We start from the raw sequence: 23,382 nt of genomic DNA on the forward strand, positions 1-23,382 counted from the left end.
TAGGGAGCTGAATCCTCTTATCTTTTTGTTTTTCAAACACCTCCAGACTGTAGGTCTGCACCTCTACCATCTGCTGGAGACAGAGAAATACTGAGGGAGGGCAGGTGGCACTCTCGGTCATGTAGCAATGCCTCAAAGCTTTGTTCTTTGCCTCCAGCTGCTGGTAGGGATGCATAAACCCACTTGTCTGGATTGATCTGGGGTGTGAACAGGAACTGGCTAATAGCAACCTGAAAATCAACACAAGATGGGGTTCTCCCTTGGTCTGTATCCAACAAGAACAGAAACTGATAGATCTTATGATGTCTGAAGCCTATTTACCTCCCATTACAACATGCACCAAGCCAGAATAACAGCTTCACTCAACACCGTTATAGATATTTTTTTTGTTTTATTGGATTTTATTAACAAACCAGCCTACAGTCAGAGCTTCTTTTATTAAAAACGCAACAGATCCTCAGGAAACGCAATTGAGAAGGAAAAGAAGCTCTCAAAACAGTAAATCAGATTTTTGTTTGGTGTTGTCTTCAATTTGGGGACTTTTGTCCGTTAGTATGAGCCGAAAGATGAAAGGGGGTGCGAGGGGGGAGCAAACAGATGAGACAATCATACGCTAATATATATATTTCTATTTATATGTACACACACTCACACCAGATCCACGGACATACATGCCAAGGGGATTACTTACACGGAAATGGTCTACTGGTCCCCCTCCCACCCTCTTCTCCAGGCGCATACAGACATATGCTTTTGAAGTTATGTCAGCTCTGTGCATGGAGCTATGGCTGCCAACATCCCCCGAAAACAATTTCTGGTGGACAGTGCAGCAGGCAAAAGAAAATCAGACAAAACTTCCCTCCATGAGCAGATTCAGAAGGGAGAATGGGAGCCTACGTCTTCCCCACCTATTCTGTCAGTGCTGCTTTTACTAAAGGGAAGGGAAGGGGGGGGGGGGAGAAAAAAAAAGTAAGATTATGAATTTCAGTTCTAAATAAGTTATGTAAGGTGGTAGGCGGTATGTGTGTGTGTCCCTGCCTCACTAATTCAAGATCCTCCTCCCTACTAGAGAATTAACCCTTTTCAACTTCCCGGCTGTATATCAGCCCTGAAGGAACACGCCCCTTCCCCCACCCCCCATAAAGCTGAAACCCTGGCAGGGAGGGAGGGAGAGAGAGGGAGGCAGTAGTCAGGGTGTCGCGTACACAGTCCCCCCCCCCCCCCCCCCCCCACACACACACACAAGGAAGGGATTTGGGGGGGGGGGGGGGTTGTGCAATACCTTTTAAGATACCACCACATATTTGGAACACAACAGCTGCTTCTTGTTCTTTGTAAATATTAAGGCAAATTATTCTGAGAGTCAATGCTTTGCCTGACACCCCAAATGAAATCTGAAAGGGGGATGGTCTGTCTGTAAAGGGGGGAGGGGGGTGAGAAGTATTTGAAAACGTGACCTTAGAAATGCCTTCTCCCCCTTCCACCCCAACATCGCAAAGGGGAAGAAGGGAGGTGGGTGTTCCCATGACGCCCCTCCCTCCATTAACGGTGGCTGGCCCCATGGGGCTCCTGCTTCTCGCCAGCACCGTGTGGGCGGCTCTCCAGGGGTCGGGAAGGGTAACTGCCACCACTGCCAGCCTCCTCTCTGGCTACAGCATACTGCCGGTCCCAGGTTTTAGGTGTCCACTGGAAAACATCCATTTGGGTTGCCTGGAATATGTTTAAAAAAAATATCACATATAAAAACTTTTCAATTTTTTTTTCTGCCCAATCCAGTTGCCTGAAAACATCACACCTTGGGGAAGAACGACATCACCCAGAGCCACAAGGGATGAATAAAATACAATCATTAAAAAAAAAGCATGAAGGCAGGAGCTGTTTAGGCTTCCTACATAAGCTTTGCAGGTAGTTTCCAGCTGGAAGAGGGCTAAGAGTGCCCCTGGCTCACCTGCTGATATACATCAAAGCGCTGAGTCCGGATGATGCTCCCATAGCTGGAGCCAGGAGTCTTCAGTCTGGAGCTAAAGCTGGAGAAAGGCCTGAGGGGGAGACAGAGAGAGCCTTACAGAGCTGTATGGCCGCAGTCCGTGCTCTCAGGTCACCTAAGGTCCACCCCCAGCAGCCACCTGCTCTTCCTGGAGAGCACTAGATTCTATTTTTATACCATGCTACGGTATTCACAGGACCAGAAATGCTAGCCAGGCAGGGCATCAAGTCCATCACACCCCAATAAAGTCATCAATACTAGACAAAACCCCCCCCCCACCCCACAACACACCAGATCTTAAAGATCTGAACAGACAAGTGGGTTTTGCCTCCCAACCAGCAGATGGGAGCTACCTTTCTGAAGCACTGCTACATATGTGAGTGCCACCTGCAGTCCCTCAGTATTTCTCAGGGCAAGGCTGCAGGGTTTGCACCACCTCCATCTGCTGGAGACAGAGAAATACTGAAGGGATGCAGTGGGCACGCCAGGTTAAGAGAGGGCGCCCTTCGAGTTTCTCTCTGTCTCCATCTGCTGGAAGGGAGGCAGAGCCCACGGTCTGGACTGATCCGGGTACGTACAGGGAAAATTAGTTCTTACCTGCTAATTTTCGTTCCCGTAACACCACAGATCAGTCCAAAGACCCATCCCGTCACTGCCAACTGCTGGTCCAAAAGATGGTTTGCCTTTCAGGGCATTTGGGAAGTTGTTGGTCATGGTTTGGGTTTTTCGGGCTCCAGTTTTTGGGGTGTTTCCAACCTTATAGTTTTCCCTGTTATCCCGAGAAAGGGATTTTGGGGTTACATCTTGGCTTGGGTACAGGTCAGTACTGAGGGGACTGCAGGTGGCACACCAGGTTATTAGCAGTGCCTCAAAGTTTTGTTTCTCTGATTCCATCTGCTGATAGGGAGGCAAAACCCACTTGTCTGATCTGTGATATTACAGGAACAAAAATTAGCAAGTAAGAAACAATTTTCCTTTCTGCAACAGAATAGAGTGAGAGCACAGAACTGCAACACTTACAGAATCCCACTACTGCCACCAACTCTCCCCTGTGAAAGCCACCAGAGCATAGCCAAGTCCTGCTTTGCTCCCTCTCCCCTCTGTACCTGCTTGCCGATGCAACTCGGTTGCCTGGTCCTCCCAAGCTGTTCAGCTTCCTGTAGTCCTGAAATGGTTTCATCTCCATAGGATGTAACTGGAAGAAAGCAGAGGCACAGCTATGAATGTCAGGACAACACAATTAAGAACTCCATTACAAGGGAACCTACACGCAGCGTTGCTGTTATTTTGAGGATCCCCACGCAGCCCAAAATGGGTAAGAGGAGCTACCTCAGTCCTGCCTATGGTGGCAGCAGGGAACGGCCGGACAGGGGATGAGAGCACACGGCCTGGCACCTGGGTGTGCAGCTGGCTGGGGGTCTGCAGAGGTTGCAAGGCCTGGGCGATAGGCATCATGGAGGGCTGCGGCTGCATGGAGCCAAAGTTCACCACGGGCAGCTGGGAGTCCACCATTGAGAGCAGCACCTGTGAGGAGGGAGCAGAAGAGATGCCCAGAACTGGTCAGATGGTGGGGAGCAACAACCCAGAGCCCGTTCCCTGCTTGCAGTCAAGCCATGCAACCCGCTTACCTGCTGGGTGGGGCCGGCTGTGCTAAGGTAATTGTTTTGGCCGTTCTGCTGCAGTGGAGGTGAATAATAGTCTGAGGGGGGAGTCATGTCCTGTCTTACCTGCAAGGAAAAGGGAAATGCACGCAAAAAAATAAAACACTTCCATCATTACATTCCATGAACACAGTGCAAAACAAGGCAGCTTAAATTGTGATGGCCACTCATATCCCTTACCTGCAGCAGCTGCTGTTCACTAGAGAGCTGAGAACCACAGAAAGGAGAGTTGTAGATAAAGGAGGGGGCCTGGTAGAGTAGGCCTGCCGGCACCTTGCTCACATCAGCTGCCTGCACGGTTGAGAACTCCAGGTACTGCCCCTTTAAGGCCACACCTGAGAGCAGTGCTGGGCCTGGACTTGGCTGCAGGAACACCTGCTGAGACCTAGGGCAAGACAGAGCAAGGTGCAAAACCTGAGACGGCAGAAACTGGAAATCTATGGGATTCTCTTTCCATTTCGGAGATTCAGAACAGAGTACAACAAACTCCAGACCCACTGGATGAAGATACTGCCGAGAAAGGCAAAAATCTCAGTGTGACTTCAGCCACTGATGCTCTCTAGGTACACAAAGTTCTTCCTGACTCCAAGGCAACAATTTGAAAACTCCCGCCGATCCCAGACACAATGCACAGATTCTGCCCTCTAAGTTGAGATCTCCTTTCAGCTAAATGGCATCTCAAGTGTTAGCACATGCTTGGGACGGACCTCTCCCCCCCCTCTCCCTGGTGATACTAACTCTTCCCCCCTTCCTCACCTGTATGGCTGCAGAGATGGGGTCCCTGAACGGAAGTTGGGGCTCCCATTTGCAACTTGCAGCTGTGACTCCACTGGTGCTGTAGGGACCTATGGAAAAAAGAAAAAAGGGGGGAAAAAAAAACCCCCAGGACAAGAGGAATTTTGGCTTACTTCCATCAATTTCTGTCAAGTTCTCCACACCAATCTAGACAGCAGGATGCCGTCCCTGTCACTACAGAGAGCGACGCACACTGGAACCTTAAGTTACCAGGAAGTGACCTCATCCACTACCACCTCTACTGCTCCTCCCCCTAAATAGAAAAACTTCCATACTTCACTATCTCAAATCAGACTGAATAAAAGGATCTGGGCATCAGGGACTTACCAGGCCCGATGGTAAATGGGAGACGGGGGCAGGAACAAGATCAAACGCTGGATGAATGCTTTCTACAGAGCACATGCCAGGGAGTTTGTTGGACCAGTGAAGCTGTGCCTTCTGGGAATCCCTTAGTCTGAGCCACTTTGCCTTCAACATACCAGGTCAGATTCAGAATCCATCAAACCCAATATCCTTTTTCCAATCCAGGTCACACGTATCTGGCAAAATCCCTTGCAGTGATAAGTAGTGGCTATTCCCCAAGGCTGCTTGGTTGGTAATTTATAAACTTCTCCTCCAGTAACTTTTCCAAACCTTTTTTTTAAACCCAGCTATGCTAACTGCCTTAACTACATCTTCCAACAATGAATTCCAGAGCTTGTGTGTTGAGTGAAAAAGATTCTACAATTTGTTTTAAATGTGCTACCTAACAGCTTCAGGGAGTGTCCCTAGCCTTTGCTTTTTTTTTTTTTTTTTTTTAAAGAGTAAACAGATTTACATTTACCTGTTCTATTCTTGTCAAGATTTTAAAGACCTCTATCATATCCCTCTCTCAGCCGTCTCTTAGAAAATACTGGGGGATTGCAAGTGGCACACCAGGTTAAGAGGGGTACCTTTTCAGTTTTTTTCTCTGACTCCCTCTGCTGGAAGGGAGACAACCCAGCGGTCTGGTATGTACAGGGAACTATATCTTTGAGATGTGGCAACCAGAACTGCACACAGTATTCCAAGTGCTGTCTCACCACAAAGTGACACAAAAAGGTTATGTCATTCTCTATTTTCTTTTCCTAACATTTTGTTTGCTTTTTTGACTGCCACTGCATACCCAAGCTGAGGATATCAAAGTATGGTCTACTATGATGCCCAGGTCCTTTTCCTGGGAGGTATCTCCTAATGTGGAACTCAACATCAGGTAACTACAGTGCAGGTTACTTTTCAAAATGTGTATCACTTTGCAGTTGTCCACATTAAATTTCATCTACCATTTGGTCACCTAATCATCCAGTCTCGCAAGTTCCTTCTGCAATTGTTAACAATCTGCTTGTGATTTAACAACTTGGAATAGAAACAGAAATGATGACAGAAAATGGACCAATGGTCCGAGCAGTCTGCCCAGCAAGCTTCCCATGGTAACATCTGCCACGCCATGCAGGTAACCCCCTTGCATCAGTCTGTACTGCTTGACCTGCTTTGCTTATGGACTTGGCTGTAGAAGCAGTCCTGTGCTTTTTCCTTAATGATTGTACATCAGTACTCCAGACAGTAAAAAAAAAAAAAAAAAAAAGTCATGGCTCGTGTTGGTTGCCTCTGAACCCAAATTCCTCTTTCCTTCCATCCAACCTTCTTTGAAGCAGTTGCATCAAAAGCATCAAGGCTTATAACAGAGAAAAGGGCCGGCCTCGCTTCACTGGGAGGACTTGGAATCAGTTCTTTCCCTGTACGTACCTGGATCAGTCCAGACAGTGGGTTATGTCCCCAATCCAGCAGATGGAGTCAGCACAAGCTTTGAGGGGGCGTCACCATAAGTACTACTACCCCCTCTGCAGGAGTTCAGTATCTTCTGACTCCAGCAGATGCGAGTAGGGGAATCAGGCTTCCCCTCCTTTTCCTTCACTTTCTTGCTTGATTATGGCTTGTTGTCTTTTTCTGTGGATCAAGTTTGTATTAAGTTTAAAAAAAAAAAAAAAGGCAGAGTTCTTTCAACTTCTGGGGAGTGGCTTCTCTTCCTTGTCTCTTCTCTGCGGCCTTGCTGTTTATTTCTCGTTGCAGCCAGGGGTAAGTTTGTTTTTCCTTTGTAGTTTTTTCCTTCACAGCTCAGCCCCCGGTGCCTGTGAAAGCCGGTGGAGCCGGCCTCTTCGCTCTTTACTCCCTCACCCGCGGCCATTTTACAGCTCCTCATGGGCTGCTGAGCCATTTAGGGAAAGATGTCTGGGGCGGGTCGTGTGGCCGGGAAGGCCCCCCCGCGGCACCCTCCTCTATTTTCGGACAGCGGGCAGTGCGGGCCGACCAGGCCCCCCCGCAGCGGCGCTTTTGTGCGCGTGGCCCCCCCCCCCCGTGGCTTTTTCTTTTCTCCTACAGCGATCCCGATGCCGCGGCCGTCCCGCTGTGCGGCCTGTGGAGACCCGGGGTCCCGGATTTCCCGGGAGGGCATCTGTGCACGATGCCTCCCCGGGGGGGAAGGTACCTCACAGTCCCTGACTGATTTCTCTTTTTTGCCCGGGCGGCGCGGGCCGGCCACTCCGCCATTTTTGGCGGGAACGGCGGCCATTTTACATTCTGAGCGCCCTGAGGCGCAGGCCACGAGGGGGAACGGATCCCTGGAGGCCACGAGGGAGAACGGATCCCTGGAGGACTCTACCAGCGGGGGTGTTCCCCCGATTTTGGTGCAGGAACCAAGCACCCAGAGCCAGGGAGCAGGAACCACGCCGCCCCCGAAGCGCACCCGAGCAGGCCGGGGTTCTCTCCGGAGTTTATCCTGCTCATGCATACCGCTTATCTGCAGGGGCTGGAAGCACCTGTGGGACCCCTCCCTCCTAAGATCCCTCGGATGTCGCCCTCGACGCCGGCCCCCCCCCGACCCTCCGGGAGTGGGGGCCTCCCGCCTTCCTACTCGGGTCCGATCCACGCCCGCAGCAGTGGGGGCGGTGCCAGACCCAGCGGGACATGGACTTGACCTCTCGGACGGGGGACAAGGGGACGGCACGCAGGAGGGGGATGATCCGCGTACCCTACGCCTCTTCCAGAGGGAAGAGCTGGACGACCTCATCCCGCAGATCATCCAAGAATTAGATTTGGACCCGCCACCAGACCCGCCTGCCCCAGTAGCTCCCGCTGTCGTCACTTCTTCAAGGAAGGGAGATCCTGTCCTGGCGGCACTCCGGCTGAGGGCTCGGGCTTTTCCCATTCATGACTCGTTTTTACAACTTCTCACCAGGGAATGGGACACCCCGGAGGCCTCCCTGAAGAGCAGCCGGGCTATGGAAAAGCCGTACCCGCTCCCCGAAGATTTTCTGGACCTCATCAAGGTCCCAAAGGTGGACTCCGCAGTGTCGGCGGTCACGAAGAGGACGACTATCCCAGTGACGGGAGGTGCGGCGTTGCGGACACACAGGATCGTAAGTTGGAAGTTTTCCTTAAGCGGGTTTTCGAGGTCTCCGCTCTGGGTATGCGGGCGGTGATGTGCAGTTCGCTTGCCCAGCGGGCTAGTCTCCTTTGGGTGCAACAACTCCTCACGTCTCAGAACCTGCCGTCCGATGAGGCTGCCCAGGCAGATCGGCTAGAAGCCACAGTGACGTATGGGGCGGACGCCTCGTACGACCTTTTTCGGGTCCTTGCAAGATCCATGGTTTCGGTAGTGGCAGCACGACGACTACTGTGGCTACGCAATTCGGCGGCTGATACGTCCTCTAAGTCGAGTCTGGGCTCTCTTCCCTTCAGGGGCAAGTTCCTCTTCGGGGAGGATTTGGACCAGATCATCAAGTCCCTGGGGGAGAACGCTGTTCATCGGCTGCCGGAGGATAGGTTTCGACCATCCAGAGCATTTTCTTCTTCTCAGACCAGAGCCAGAGCGCAACGGCGCTACAGGGGATACAGACAGGCGGGCTCCCGGTCATCCGCCCCCAGGTCTCAGCCCTGGTCGCGCTCCTTTCGCGGGCGTCTGCCCGCACGCACTACTCCCGGAACCGGGAACCCCTATACCAAGTCTTCACAATGATGCCAGTCTCGCCCACTCCCCTGTCCCCAAGATTGGGGACCGACTAACGTATTTCTACGCGGAGTGGGCACGGATCACCTCGGACCAGTGGGTCCTGGATACCATAAAACACGGCTACGCATTGGAATTTGTCCGCCCCCCGCAGGGAAGGTTCATCTTTTCCCCCTGTGGCTTGGACCTCAAGAGAGGAGCAGTGCAGCTGACTCTGGACAGACTCCGGGAGATAGGCGCTATTGCGCTCGTGCCCTTCGGAGAGGTGGGCTCGGGCCACTATTCCATCTATTTCGTCGTACCAAAGAAGGACGGTTCCTTCCGGCCTATCCTAGACCTCAAGGAAGTCAACAAATCCCTTCGAGTCGTTCGGTTCCGCATGGAAACGCTCCGGTCAGTGATTGCGGTGGTGCATCGGGGGGAGTTCCTCGCCTCCCTGGACTTAACAGAGGCCTACCTGCACATTCCCATCCGCCCGGACCACCACAGTTTCCTTCGTTTCAAAATTCTGGACCAGCATTTTCAGTTCACGGCTCTCCCGTTCGGATTGGCGACGGCGCTGCGCACCTTCACCAAGATCATGGTAGTCGTGGCGGCAGCTCTCCGGAAGGAGGGCATCCTGGTTCATCCTTATCTGGACGATTGGCTCCTCCGGGCGAAGTCATTCGATCATGGACGCTCAGCGGTGACTCGAGTAGTACGGTTTCTACATTCCCTGGGATGGGTAGTGAACTTCTCCAAGAGCTCCCTCATGCCCTCGCAACGCTTGGGTTTTTTTGGGGGGCGACCTTCGACACCCTACTGGGCAAAGTTTTTCTGCGCCAGAACAAAGCTCAATCCTTGCGGGATCACACACGACGGTTCTCTGCGTTACCAGAGCCCACCTCCTGGGACTACCTGCAACTCCTGGGAGTGATGGGGTCCACCATCGACCTTGTACCTTGGGCTTTCGCGCACCTCAGGACCTTACAGTGGGCGCTCCTCTCCCGTTGGAAACCAGTATCGCAGGACTACCAGATGATTCTCCCACTCCCGCAGAATGCCAGGGACAGTCTGGGCTGGTGGTTGGATCCGCCGAACCTGGCCCGTGGCGTGTCCCTCGATCTGCCAAATTGGGTGGTGGTGACCACCGATGCCAGTCTAGCAGGCTGGGGTGCAGTCTGCGATCGAAGCGCCACGCAGGGGACATGGTCCACGGTGGAGGCGAAGTGGTCAATCAACCGTCTGGAAACCAGAGCGGTCCGGCTAGCTCTGCGACATTTCCTCCCGCTTCTTCGGAACCGGGAAGTCAGAATCCTATCGGACAACGCTACCACCGTGGCCTACATCAACCGACAAGGAGGCACGCGCAGCCCGCGCTCGAGGCGGCGCTGCTGATGCAATGGGCGGAGCGTCATCTCGTCCGACTAGCGGCCTCGCACATCGCCGGTGTGGACAACGTCCAGGCGGACTTCCTCAGTTGTCAACTGCTGGACCCCGGAGAGTGGTCTCTCTCCGACAAAGCGATGCAACTTCTCGTCCATCGGTGGGGGGCGCCCCACTTGGATCTGATGGCGTCCGCTCTCAATGCCAAGGCTCCACGCTTCTTCAGTCGCCGGAGAGAGCGCAGCGCGGAGGGAGTGGATGCCCTGGTCCTCCCGTGACCGCCACATCTTCTGCTCTACGCTTTTCCACCATGGCCCCTGGTGGGCAGGATGCTCCGCAGAATAGAAAGCCATCAGGGGACCGTGGTTTTCATCGCCCCAGAATGGCCCAGGCGACCCAGGTTTGCGGACCTGCTACAGCTGGTGATCGACGGGCCAATCAGGCTGGGGCACCTCCCCCAGCTCCTACATCAGGGCCCGGTATTTTTCGAGCAGGCAGAACTCTTCTGTCTTGCGGCCTGGCTTTTGAGAGGCGCCACCTCCAGCGTCGGGGCTACCCGGAGGCGGTAGTATCCACGCTGTTGCGGGCACGAAAGACATCGACATCGGCGGCCTATGTTCGAGTCTGGAAGGTGTTCGAGCTGTGGTGTACCAGCCAGGCCACGAGACCCGCTAAGGCTTCTGTACCTCAGATCCTTCAGTTTCTACAGGCGGGGGTGGAAAAAGGGCTCGCCTATAATTCACTACGGGTTCAGGTGGCCGCCCTTGGTTCGCTGTTGAGCGATGGGGGCTCTCTTCTACAGTATCCTGACATTGCTCGTTTTCTCAAGGGTGGCAAGCATATGCGTCCTCCGTTACGGGACCCTTGTCCCTCCTGGAGTCTTAACCTTGTGCTTCGCTCCCTGTCGGGACCACCGTTTGAGCCGCTGCGCAGCGCAACGATAAAGGATCTCACTCTCAAGACTGTATTTCTTGTGGCCATCTGTTCCGCTCGACGCATCTCGGAGCTGCAGGCTCTGTCGTGTAGAGAGCCCTATCTCCGTTTCTCCGACTCTGGAGTTTCGCTTCGCACCGTTCCCTCCTTCCTTCCGAAGGTGGTTTCTGCATTCCATGTGAACCAGACGGTGGAGTTGCCATCCTTCTCTTCCTCAGAGCCGAAGTCTCTCCGTCTCTTGAATGTCAAGCGCACTCTGCGCCTCTATCTGGAGGCTACAAATGAGTTCCGGACCTCTGACCATCTCTTCGTACTCTGGGCCGGTCCTAAGAAGGGGTCTCAGGCCTCGAAGACTACCATTGCCAGATGGCTGAAGGCCGGCATTGCTGCTTCCTACATTGGGGCGGGTCGGACTCCCCCACCCGGAATCGTAGCGCATTCTACACGTTCTCAGGCGGCACCTCGCCTCTTCAGTCTCTGGACACTTTGGCGAGCAGGTTCTCCGAGCAGGCCTCGCAGGACCCCACCCGATTTAGGGAAGCTTGGGTACATCCCACTGTCTGGACTGATCCAGGTACGTACAGGGAAAAGAAAATTATTATTTACCTGCTAATTTTCGTTCCTGTAGTACCATGGATCAGTCCAGACGCCCACCGCGTTTGGGTTCTTGATCCTGCTCAGCTCTGCGCTACTTCTTGCTCGCAGTGTTCTGTGTCTTCACAGTCGTTTCTTTTCGCTGTTTTTCACAGCTCCCTACAAGTTGGTAGGATGTTTGCAGTTACTTGTTGCGGTTACAATTGTTTTCATTATCTGTTTCCACAAACTTGATCCTTCGGGGGTTTCTACTCTGGCTTTGATATACTCGATACTGAACTCCTGCAGAGGGGGTAGTAGTACTTATGGTGACGCCCCCTCAAAGCTTGTGCTGACTCCATCTGCTGGATTGGGGACATAACCCACTGTCTGGACTGATCCATGGTACTACAGGAACGAAAATTAGCAGGTAAATAATAATTTTCTTTTCGAGGTCGTAGACCAATCAGAATTGCTACTGGTCAGGGAGCCTCCGGTTCCAAGACTGCTGCCTCTCGGCACCTTGTCTCTGACCTTCTCCTGAAGGATGAGACTGCTGGAAACGTCGGTTTGACTGGAAATGAGCCCGTGCCAAAGAGAACCTCTGCCAACCTTCGGCTTGTCCTCTCTGGCAGCTTCACGAGCTCCTCATCAAAAAGCAGCTTCCCCTTAAAAGGAAGCGATCCCAACTGAGACCTAGACCAAACTTCCACAGAAGCCTTCTAGCAGAGACCACGGACATCAGAGATCAAGAGGAAATGCGTATGAGATCATATAAAGCATCCACACCGTAGGCCACCACGGCTTCCAGTCTCTCGGTCTGCTTTGCATCCTCCAGGGATAACCACTTATCAGATTGCGATTTCTATACCCAGCGTAATCCGGGCCCAGAGCATAAAACTGCAGCACGAATGCCCAACGCTAACATCTCAAAAATCTTGAGGTGTACCTCCAATTTCCTATCCTGCATATCTTTAAGTGCCGCCAATCCTGCAACTGGAATAATTGTCTCCTTCATCACTGCCAAAACCAAAGCATCCAACTTCAGCATCCACAAAAGATCCAAAGCCTCTCAATGGCTCTGCTAATCTTCAAGTCTATCTGGAGTCTCCCTCTCCCAAAGAGCTAATTCCTTCACTGACTTGTGGAAGGGGAATGCCTTCGCTGGTCCCCTCAAGCCCTGCATGACCGGATCCATTCCCTTGAGGTCTGAATCAGCCTGGGGCTCTTTAATACCCAGTTCATTTAGGACACACAGTATTAAGGGCCACAATTCGTCCCGGCGAAAAAGGCAGACCACCTTCAGATTATCTCCCACCAAGGGTGCTTGATCCCGCGCATAATCAGGGTTCACACTGCCCAAATGAGGTTCTACCCCAGATGGATCTCCAGCCAGAGGATCGTCGTCTCCGAGCTATTTGCATTCCCTGAATGCAATGGACGTGTCAGCACTCTCCGAACTCTGGTCGCCCCACCACATCGAGCCAAACGCAGCCTCTTGGCCATAACTGGCTCCTGCAGGTAGACTGGCTTGGGAAGGTGACATCCAGCCACACTTCTAGCCAAAAAAACCTTATGAATAGCAGAACAAAATCCAGGGAAAAAATCTCGAGTCATCTGGATCCTGCTCCAGGAGGTTTTCCTCCTCCTCCCCCAGTAGAGGATCCCGGGACCCCTGGGGCTCTGAGGGTCTTCAGTCTGCTGGCAACACCAGGGGGCGGGGGCAGGGCGGCATCTTTGCAGACCCCGTCAGTCACGGCAGCCAAAGATGACAAGATGGCCATCATTCCCGCCAAAATCAGGAACACACCTTGGGGCTGATCAGCTCCCCCCATGGAGGTCACTACCTGTCCAAGGCTCCCTTAGCGCTCCCCAAGCTGCCTCTTCCCCAGAGACGCAGCGGGAGCAAGTGCCGGCAAGAGAAAGGCGTGCGCGTCTCCCCACACATTGCGCACTGCCCGCTGCACAGCATGGCTGTGAAGTAATTTTTTCTTCTAAAAATACAACCGTCGCACTAGCTCACCTGCACCAACGCCGCAAGAACCAGCCTCAAGCACGCCTGACCTGGTTCAGTGAGGACTATTAGGGAAAAGCCATTTCAGTGACATTAACAGCTAATATATCTTTATATAGCTAAACTGGTGAACTACATAGCATGGGTAAGCCCCAATCTGACACAGGACCCAGTCCAAAGTTCCAATATCCTCTTTACATCTCCTGTCTCCCAAAACCTCAAGGGAATCGCGATGGACAGATTGAGCAGATTCGCAAACCAGGGGCGTCTCGGCCATTCTGGGGCTACGAGAATCACCTCTGCCGGATGAAGCTCTATTCTTCTTAGCACCTTGCCGATCAGCGGCCAAGGAGGAAACACGTACAATAAGTTGCTTGTCGGCCAGGGAAGAACCAGGGCATCTACCCCCTCGGCCCCCGTCTCCCTTCGCCAACTGTAAAACCGTGGAGCCTTGGCATTCTGAAACGTGGCCATTAGATCCATACATGGAGTGCCCCACCAGTCGCAGATGAGCTGAAACGCATCCTCTGCCAACTCCCACTCTCCGGGATCGAGCTGGTGTCGACTGAGGAAGTCCGCCTACACGTTGTCCACCCCGGCAATGTGGGAAGCCACAATGTTAATGAGATGTAGTTCCGCCCAGTCCATTAACCAATGAGCCTCCGTCACCACTGGACAACTCCTGGTTCCCCCTTGGCGATTGATATAGGCCACCGTGGTGGCATTGTCTGACAATATTCGTACCGACTTCCCCCGAAGGAGTGGAAGTCGGTACGGCTCTTGTTTCCAGACGGTTGATCGACCACTGCGATTGTTCTCGGGACCACTGCCCCTCCACCGACTTCCCCAAACTGCTCCCCAGCTGGAGAGACTGGCATCCGTGGTGATGACAGTCCAGGCGGGCATAACTAGGGGAACCCCCTGTTCGAGATGATCTGAGACAAGCCACCAGTCGAGACTGTGTCTCGCTGAGTCCGTAAGTGGCAGTGGGAGATGGAACTGTTCCGACACTGGGTTCCAACAGGACAGCAATACTGATTGTAACAGACGCATATGAGCAAAGGCCCAGGGCACCAATTCTAGGTTCAAGGTCATGGACACCAAAACTCTCAAGTAATCCTTCACTATGGGCATCCGCATGGACATCAGGTCCCTCACCTGACCCTGAAGCATGACTATCCGCTCCGTGGTGAGGAACACTCTCCCCTGTACTGTGTCGAACAGAGCTCCCAGGAACTCCAGAGTCTGCGAGGGGACGAGATGGCTCTTGCCAGGATGACCACCCAACCGAGGGAGTGCAAGAGCTGAAGCATTCTGCGTATGGCTGTGTGGCACAGAGCCTCGGACTTTGCCCGAATCAGCCAATCATCTAAGTAAGGGTGCACCAGCAGGCCTTCCCTCCGGAGCTGTTCTGCCACCACCATCTTCACCTTGGTGAATGTCCTGGGAGCGGTGGCGAGACCAAAGGGCAGAGCCCAAAACTGAAAATGTTTTCCCAGGATGCAGAACCGGAGAAATCTTTGATGAGAGGATCGAATGCCGATGTGGAGATACGCCTCCGTAAGATCCAGAGATGCCAGGAACTCGCCTGGTCGAACCGAGGCGATGACTGACCAAAGAGTCTCCATCCGGAAACGCGGTATTAGCAGACAGCGGTTGACTCTTGAGATATAAGATGGGACAGAACGTTCCTTCCTTCTTTGGCACAATGAAGTAAATGGAGTAGTGGCCCCTGCGTAGATCTGCGGCTGGAACCGGTGTTATGGCCCCCAAGGCCAGCAAGCGTTGGAGAGTTCCTTGTACCGCCTTCCCTTTTTTCTCTGTACCCGCATGGAGAGATCAGGAACTTGTCCCGAGGACGCCGTATAAAATCTAAAGCATAACCTTGACTTATCACGGTGAGGACCCACTGGTCAGACGTTAATTTGGTCCATGCCTTGAAAAAGAGTGATAGCCTGGCTCCCACGTGTGGAACATGGTGGAGGAGGGGTACCGAGGGATGGACTGGCAGCATCTCATTACAAGGCCTTAGTCCCCGCTGCCGATGGGGAATTGCCTGACTTGCCGAAACACCTGCCACAAAAGGACTGATTCCATGACTGTTGTCTGGTGGAACTGGGACGAAAGGTGGAGCTGGAGGACCGCGCCTGCCGAGGTCTTCGATTACCGCTGAACCGCGATAGAGACGAAAACGATCCCCTGGACCGGGGCCTATCCTCCGGTAATTTATGAATCTTGTTCTCCCCCAGAGATTGGATCATATCCTTTGGGTTTTTTTTCAAAACAAAGAAAGGAACAGAAGTCCCTAACTAACTAGTCCTATTTATTTATTTTTAAATCAGAAGAGACTGGGGGTTTTGCACCTCTGCCATCTGCTGGAGACAGAGTAAGACTGAGGGACTGTGGGTGGCACCTTGGTATATATGGCAGGGTTTGTTTGAAAAAACTTCTGTCTCCATCTGCTGGAGGGGAGGCAAAACTCAGGTGTCTGGACTGATCCGGGTACGTACAGGGAATATATCTTTATATAGTTAAACTGGTGAACTATATAGCATGGGCAAGCCCCAATCTGACACAGGACCCAGTCCAAACTTCCAATATCCTCTCTACGTCTCCTGTTTTCTTCAAATGCCTTGACTTTGTTTGCCACAGTATAGGAAACTGGTTCTTACCTGCTAATTTTCTTTCCTGATGTACCACAGATCAGTCCAGACAAGTGGGTTTATGCATCCCTACCAGCAGATGGAGGCAGAGAACAAAACTTTGAGGCACTACTACATAACAGAGAGGCCACCTGAAGCCCCTCAGTATTGACCTCTAGCCAAGCCAAGATGTCTACGTTAACAAACCTCCAATAAACCTTGGGGTGAACAGAGACGAAGTTAGAGCCCCCTGAAAACTAGGCCCCCTTAACACAAAGCACATACCAAACTATGTACATCTCATACCAGCTCAGCAACATCCAGAAGCGAGGAAGTCTTTCGAAAGATGGAGGCCATTGAGGAGCCAGATACACAGAGGGAGATAAGGGCCCAGAGAGGATGAGGGAACCATGGTCCTTGGCTATAAATCCCCGCCCCCCCCCGCCAAGGAGGGCTGAATTCAGACAGGGGTAACCAACTCCTCTGCTCCACCTAAGGGACCATCTGCTGGAGACAGAGAAATACTGAGGGACTGCAGGTAGCACTTTGTTACATAGCAGTGCCTCAAAGTTTTGTTCTCTGCCTCCATCTACTGGTGGGGATGCATAAACCAACTTGTCTGGACTGATCCGGAGTATGAACAGGAATGTACTGCTTCTCATAACACTAATGGAGTGCAACTCAACCCTGCACAGACCAATGGAAGAACAGGAGAGCCACAGCAGCACCACAGCTGAAGGCAGGTCACTTCCTACATATCTTTAAGTTTCAGGCTTGGTCACCCACTGCAGAAGACAGAACAGCAACATCTACACTAGTGAGGAGAACACAAATTTAAATCACTACACCTAACCCCGTATCTGAGCCGAGAAATAGTTGCTACTGCCCACCCTCAGACCCAACGCATAGACTACTGACATACATTCAAGCTATCCATGCCTCACAGTTCCCTGGCGTGGCTCTCATCAGGGACCCATCATTCTTGTCCTCCTCATTCCTCCCCACTAGGCTCTCATCAAGGACAGATCATGCAGTGTGTCCTCAGGTATTCCTCTATGCTCAGGCTGCAGATCCCTGAAGATGGGTACCTGGGACAGTCCTGGCTGGCTGCTGTAGAAGTGCTCTGGATACAGGCGTGGCCCGTGTTCCCTCTCACCTGTGGGACACAAAGGGAGAGGGAAAGTGAGAGAGGGCTTCTATCAGCTTGTGAAGCAGGCGCAAGGAGCAGTGGAACAGTACCTGGGAATGGGAAGGATGTAGTGCTGGGATCGGTGATCTCGCTGGTGGTAGACAAGGGTTCTGGATCCATAGATCTGCAGACAGGGGGCTCTGAAGCAGCAGGGTGAGAGGTCAGCTTCCAGGTTGCCTGCGCAGACTCCAGCTGTAAAGAGACAGATGAAAGGTAGTGGAAAAACAAAGGTCCAGCACCAACTGATGGGACCACCACATTTCTGTCTCTCCTCCTCGTGGATCTCTTGGCTCACCACTGGCCTAGGCTGGTACATCAAGCTCTCTTTTTAGTGCCCCTGCTCTTCCCCCACCATTCTTCCCAGGCGTTTCTGTAGCTGGTTCCTGCTTTTCTTCTCCTGTCCCCCTCTGCCTATCCCAAGTAGTTCCTGTATCTATTCACTGTCCCTACTTTTCTGTTCTCTCCTAGCAGTTCCAGACTGTATGGCCACAGGGACTCACCACTACAGGACTGGATTGGTGCAAAGAGACCGCCACAGCCTCTCGTTCCCGTCGGGAATCTTCAGCTGCTGTTTGGCGCAAGCCTGAGTCCTGACCATATGCAACAAAAATAAAAACCCAAGCAATTAACAGTGCTGCCACATGCCCGATATGTAAGGTGTGCAACTAGGGACTCAAGTCAAAAAAGACTGTAAACAAACCTTCTCCCCCATCCCATACTGTACAGGTTGCGATGCTCTGTCAGTTTCCAGAGCAGAGTCCACATCTGGCCGGAGGCTCTCATTCTCCTTTCCACAGTTCAGGGCCCGCTGGGATCGCTCCGTGCCGATAGCTCCTGGTGCGTGCTCCCTCTGGGGACCGCTGGGGACCTCACAGACCTTAAAGGAAAATTGGTGATCTGCTGATTTTCGTTTCTGTAGTACCACGGATCAGTCCAGACCGAGGGTTGAGCCTCCTGTCCAGCAGATGGAGACAGACCAAAACTGAAAGGGTATCCTATATCAGGACAGAGCCTACTCTGCATCCCTTCAGTATAAACATTATCAAAGCAGATAACTATAAAGATAACCCCGTAAAGGATCAAGCAAGCAACAAGAAACTGATAAATTGAACAATTGAAAGAATTCCGTCTAAAATAGTTGATGCTTCCAGTGCCTTAAAGCAATAAAAGGAGATCCAGGTATCCGAGAACCTGTAAAGAAAAACTTCGAGCAGATGGAACAGATAGTGTACGGGAGGGTGTCTGGACTAATCCTTAATTCTACAGGAACGAAAATTAGCAGGTAAGAACCAATTTTCATTTCCCTGTACATACCCAGATCAGTCCAGACCATGGGATGTACCAAAGCTTCCCTAAAAAGGGTGGGACTGAGACAGTCCCGCTCGAAGAACCTGCTGCCCGAAGGAGCCAAAAACTGGAGCCTGTACATAGAGGCTGTAATGACGAGCAAAGGTATGCAGAGATTTCCAAGTAGCTGCCCCGCATATTTCCTGCAGAGAGACTGACTCTCCACCCAAGAAGTAGCCTAAGAATGCAAGGAGTGGGCCTTTAAGCCCTCCGGAACCGATCAGCCCTTACAGATAGACGCCAACGCAATAGCCTCCTTCAACCAATGAGCAATAGTGGCCTTAGAAGCCTTGTTATTCTTATTTGGACCACCTTATAGAACAAACAGGTGATCCGAGACCCGGAACTCATTTGTAACCTGGAGACAGCGCAGTAAGACCCGTTTTACATCCAGGCACCAGAGATCGCCACCTGATGTGTTTGCTATGTCTTCAGAAGAAAAAGCAGGGAGTTCCACCAACTGATTGATGTCAAAGGAAGACAATCTTCAGCAAAAAAAGAAGGTAGTGTCTTGAGGGAGACCCCTGAATCAGAAAAACGTAGGAAGGGTTCCCTGCAAGACAAAGCTTGGAGCTCTGATACCCTCCTGGTGGAACAAAAAGACACCAGGAAAACGGTTTTGAGAGTCAAATCCTTGAATGTAGCCCGCCATAGAGGTTCGAAGGGCGCCTCGCAGAGAACCCGAAGAACCAAGTTAAGACTCCACGAGGGACAAATGGCCCGAACCGGTGGATTCAAATGCTTGGGCCCTTTAAGGAAACTAACGACATCCGGATGAGCCGCCACCGCATAACCATTAACGCTGCCTAAGAGGGAGCCGAGAGCGGAAACCTGTACCCGCAAGGAGCTGAAAGACAAACCCTTGGACAGACCATTCTGGAAGGAAAGAAAGAACCTGGGATACCGGAGCCTTACGAGCCGACACTCCCGATGCGGCACATGCAGTCTCAAACTTTCCAGACCCGGACATAAGCGAGAGAGAGGTAGACTGCTTCCAGGGTGAATATAACTTCTTTATATCCCTGCTTTCTCAATCTCCGCCGTTCAAAAGCCAGGCCGCTAGACAAAAGCAATCCGCCTGATCGAAAAATATGGGACTCTGCTGGAGAAGCCGTGGAAAATGACTGAGGTGAAGAGGACCGTCCGTCGCAAGATTCACCAGATCAGCGAACCACGTCTGTGGGGCCACTCGGGTGCCACTAGAATGACAGGACCCCAATGGACTTCTATTCTTCTGAGCACCTTTCCCACCAGTGGCCAAGGGGGAAACACATACAAGAGAACGTCGCGAGGCCAAGGAAGGACCAGCACATCCACTCCTTCCGAGCAATGCTCCCTTCTGCGGCTGAAGAACCTGGGAGCTTTCGCATTGTTATTCGTGGTCATCAGATCTAAGTGGGGGGACCCCACCTGCGGATGATCAGATCCATCACGCCCATCTGACAACTCTCACTCGCCGGGGTCTAGATGCCAGCGACTGAGGAAGTCAGCTTGAAGATTCTCCTTCCCCGCAATGTGGGAAACTGCTAAGCGATCCAAGTGATGCTCCGCCCAGGCAAAGATCTTGCTGGCTTCCCGAGCCACCAGGCGACTTCTGGTGCCTCCCTGCCAATTGATATAGGCTACCGTGGTGGAGTTGTCAGAGAGTACCCGCACCACCTTGCGACAGGTCAGAGGAAGGAAAACCTTAGTGCCAGACGGACAGCCCGAGCCTCCAGCCGATGGATGTGCCAGTGGGATTGAGCTGGGGACCAGTATCCCTGAGTAGACTGGGTTTGGCACACCAGTCCCCAGCTGGAGAGGCTGGCGTCCGCCGTGAAAATGATCCACTGAGGAGTCTGAAGGAGCATCCTCTTCAGAAGGCGAGTGATAGCCACCATTGCATCTCGGCTATGGTAGAATCGGAGCGGGAGAGGCGTCCAAAACTGTTCCGACACCGGTTTCCAGCGGGATAGCAAAACTTTCTGTAATGGACGCATATGCGCAAAAGCCCAAGGAACCAGATCGATAGTGGAAGCCATGGACTCCAGGACCTGAAAGTAATCCCAGGCCGTGGGTAGTGAAAGCGAGAGAAAATTGCGCACTTGTTCCCTGAGTTTGAGTGCCAAGGAACACCTTGCCGACTCGAGTGTCGAATTGTGCTCCCACAAATTCCAAGATCTGGGAGGGCTGTAGCTTGCTCTTGGTAAAGTTGATTATCCACCCAAGGGAGGTCAGACAAGCCACGACCCTGTCGACTGCCAGCTTGCAGAGAGTCTCTGACTTGGCCCAGATGAGCCCATTGTCCAGGTAAGGGTGAACCAGAACTCCTTCCCGATGGAGAGCAGCCACCACCACCACCATGACCTTGGTAAAGGTGCGCGGCGCAGTGGCAAGGCCGAAATGGAACGCCCAGAACTGGAAATGTTGACCAGGATCTCGAACCGGAGATACTTCTGATGGTCGAGCCGTATCGGAATGTGCAGGTAAGCCTCTGTTAGGTCGAGCGATGCCAGGAATTCGCCAGAGCGAACAGTTGCTATCACCGCCCTCAGGGTCTCCATTCGAAAATGGGGAACCTTGAGGGCTGATTGGACAGAAGGAACCTTCCTTTTTGGGAACGACGAAGTAGATTGAATACTGGCCGGGCCCTTGTTCCTCCACCGGGACTGGAACTATGGCACCCAACTCTAGTAGCCTGCTCAGAGTCTGGTCGACCACTTTCGACTTCTGCAGGGAGAGATTATATGAAGATCCGGTAGGTCCCGAGCAAATTCTAATCTCTATCACCTCTAGGACCCACAGATCCGTCGTAATCTTGGCCCATTCCTCGAGAAACAGGGTCAGTCATCCACCTAAGTTTGGAACGGAGGAATGGGCTGGCCATATTTTATTGGTAAGAGGACTTTGTGGTCGGGTGTTGTTGGTTACCATCCCGGAAGGGCCGACGGCCGCGAAAGGAACCCCGTGTTCTGCTATTATACAGACGTTGACCTCTAAAGCGAGAGAGGGAAGGAAAAAAGGACTTAGACTGTTTCGGGCAGTCCTCTGGCAGCTTATAAATCTTGTTCTCTCCTAGAGAGAGTTCTGGGCGCTCCGTTTCTTGTCCTAGAGATTTAATAAGCTGTTCAACATCCTCACCAAAAAGCAACTTACCCTTGAAGAGGAGAGTGCCCAACTGCCCTTTAGAAGAGGAGCCCGCAGCCCAGTTCCTCAGCCAGAGGAGAGGTCTGGCTGAGATCGTGGAAACCATGGCTCTGGCTTGCATTCGAAGATCATAAAGGGCATCAGCCCCATACGCAATCGCGCCTTCCAGCCGGTCTGCCTGCTCTGCCTCTGCAGACGGGAGGTCTTGGGTGCTAATTGTTGAACCCACCTGAGGCTTGCCCGCTGCATGAGACTGCTGCAGGTTGTCACCAAAACTTGAGATAAAGTTTGCGATTCTGAACATCCTTCAAAGCTGTGGTCCCCACCACCAGGATGGTGGTGCGCTTGGTAACCGCGGAGACAGAGGAATCCACCTTGGGTATTTTAAGCAATTCCAAGCAGTCATCAGGGAGAGGGTAGAGCTTGTCCATTGCCCTACTCGGAGCCCCGCCTCTGGAGACTCCCATTCCCAAAGGAGCAGCAGCTTGTGCATAGGATGGAATGGGAACGGACGTGGAGGGGCCCCTAAGTCCCGCCAGGACAGAGTCCAAGTTGGCAGGCATAGCGGCTGTAACTGTATCCTCAGGGGGCACCTCAATTCCCAGCTCCTGTAAAATAAAGGGAATGAGGGGATCCAGCTCCTCCCTTTGAAACAGGCGAAGCACTTGTGGGTCGTCCCACTTGAGGGGGGGGGGGCCTGGGAGCAGTATCCTGATCCGGATCAGGGACCGGCAGTGGCAGGACCCCCGGCACCACCCTGACCCTAATGGAACTCTGCCTCTCTGGCACCGGAGGCTGTGGAGAGGAAACCTGCAGGCTCTTCGCTGGAGGGAGGGACAAGGTCAGAAACCCCCTCTGGGGAATGTGTGGGTCTCAAATCCTGAGGAGAAATCGGTGAATCGGGCTCACCTCTCGCCTGCAGCCCCGATTCAGCAGAAAGAGCTGCTCCCAAAATGGCTGCCGTTCCCACGGTTTGCTGAGCAGGGAACGGCCCAACCCACGCGGTGTGCAGCCCAACCCCAGGTCACTGGTTTCGTGGGTGCCGAGGAGGGGCCCTCCCCACCTGGCAGGCACCCGGAGCAGAGCCTGCCACAGGAGAGCCGCACGGCAGGCTCCCCGTAGGCAATACAAACGCTGGGACACAGCATCAGCTGTGAGAGAAATCACTGTGGAGAAGGAAATTAGCTGTGCTCTGCCGGTAAGCGAATACAGGGACTGAACCCTGCATGCTGCTGGAGCTGTCTGCTGTCAATACCAAGTTTACTTAACGCTTTCTTGCTGATTTGCTTGTCTTTTTTTTTTTTTTTTACAGCACGGGCAGGGGAATGATCTTCCCTGCCAAAGACCCGAGGAATGAAACGTCTCGGGGTTAGACAGCCAGCAAGGGGGAGTGATTGGACCACCAGTATCGCCCCAAAAGATCACCGGGAAAATGGGGAGCCTAGGCTGACGAATCAAGGGGCAAGTCCCCCCTAGGCCCCCAGCAGAGCATGGAGACAGAGCTGTCTCCGAGAAAACAGAGAAATTCTTTCAAACTTTTTTTTTTTTTTTTTAAATCAATAAAAGATAATACTTGCTTGATCCTGAGACTAATAAGAACAAAGTCCCTACAGGGAGAAGAAATTAAGAAGGGGAACCGCAGGTTCAGCTGCCTGCGTCTGCTGGAGACAGACAAATACTGAAGGGATGCAGGGTAGGCTCTGTTCTGATATAGGATACCCTTTCA

The 23,382-nt window shown here is 52.6% G+C and overlaps 1 protein-coding gene across 7 annotated transcripts in view; it reads right to left on the reverse strand.

The window, feature by feature from the left end:
- Positions 1-371: 371 nt before the first annotated feature.
- The window catches only part of PRRC2A (proline rich coiled-coil 2A), an 80,693-nt gene continuing 57,682 nt past the window's right edge, over positions 372-23,382 (reverse strand). For 5 of the 7 annotated variants that reach the window (XM_029585910.1, XM_029585908.1, XM_029585909.1 and 2 more), the window contains exons 22-32: positions 17,884-18,060; positions 17,684-17,773; positions 17,234-17,375; positions 17,083-17,150; positions 4,405-4,493; positions 3,829-4,033; positions 3,616-3,714; positions 3,317-3,511; positions 3,094-3,182; positions 1,949-2,039; positions 372-1,710 (exon numbers count right to left, since the gene is read on the reverse strand). In XM_029585910.1, the coding sequence (XP_029441770.1) occupies positions 1,543-1,710; positions 1,949-2,039; positions 3,094-3,182; positions 3,317-3,511; positions 3,616-3,714; positions 3,829-4,033; positions 4,405-4,493; positions 17,083-17,150; positions 17,234-17,375; positions 17,684-17,773; positions 17,884-18,060 (1,413 nt within the window). In that variant the 3' untranslated portion in view covers positions 372-1,542. The remainder of the gene's footprint in view (positions 1,711-1,948; positions 2,040-3,093; positions 3,183-3,316; positions 3,512-3,615; positions 3,715-3,828; positions 4,034-4,404; positions 4,494-17,082; positions 17,151-17,233; positions 17,376-17,683; positions 17,774-17,883; positions 18,061-23,382) is intronic. The other 2 variants (XM_029585912.1, XM_029585913.1) reach the window with 2 other exon arrangements.

This window comes from Rhinatrema bivittatum, unplaced genomic scaffold, assembly GCF_901001135.1.
Source record: "Rhinatrema bivittatum unplaced genomic scaffold, aRhiBiv1.1, whole genome shotgun sequence".
Classification (NCBI taxonomy): domain Eukaryota; kingdom Metazoa; phylum Chordata; class Amphibia; order Gymnophiona; family Rhinatrematidae; genus Rhinatrema; species Rhinatrema bivittatum.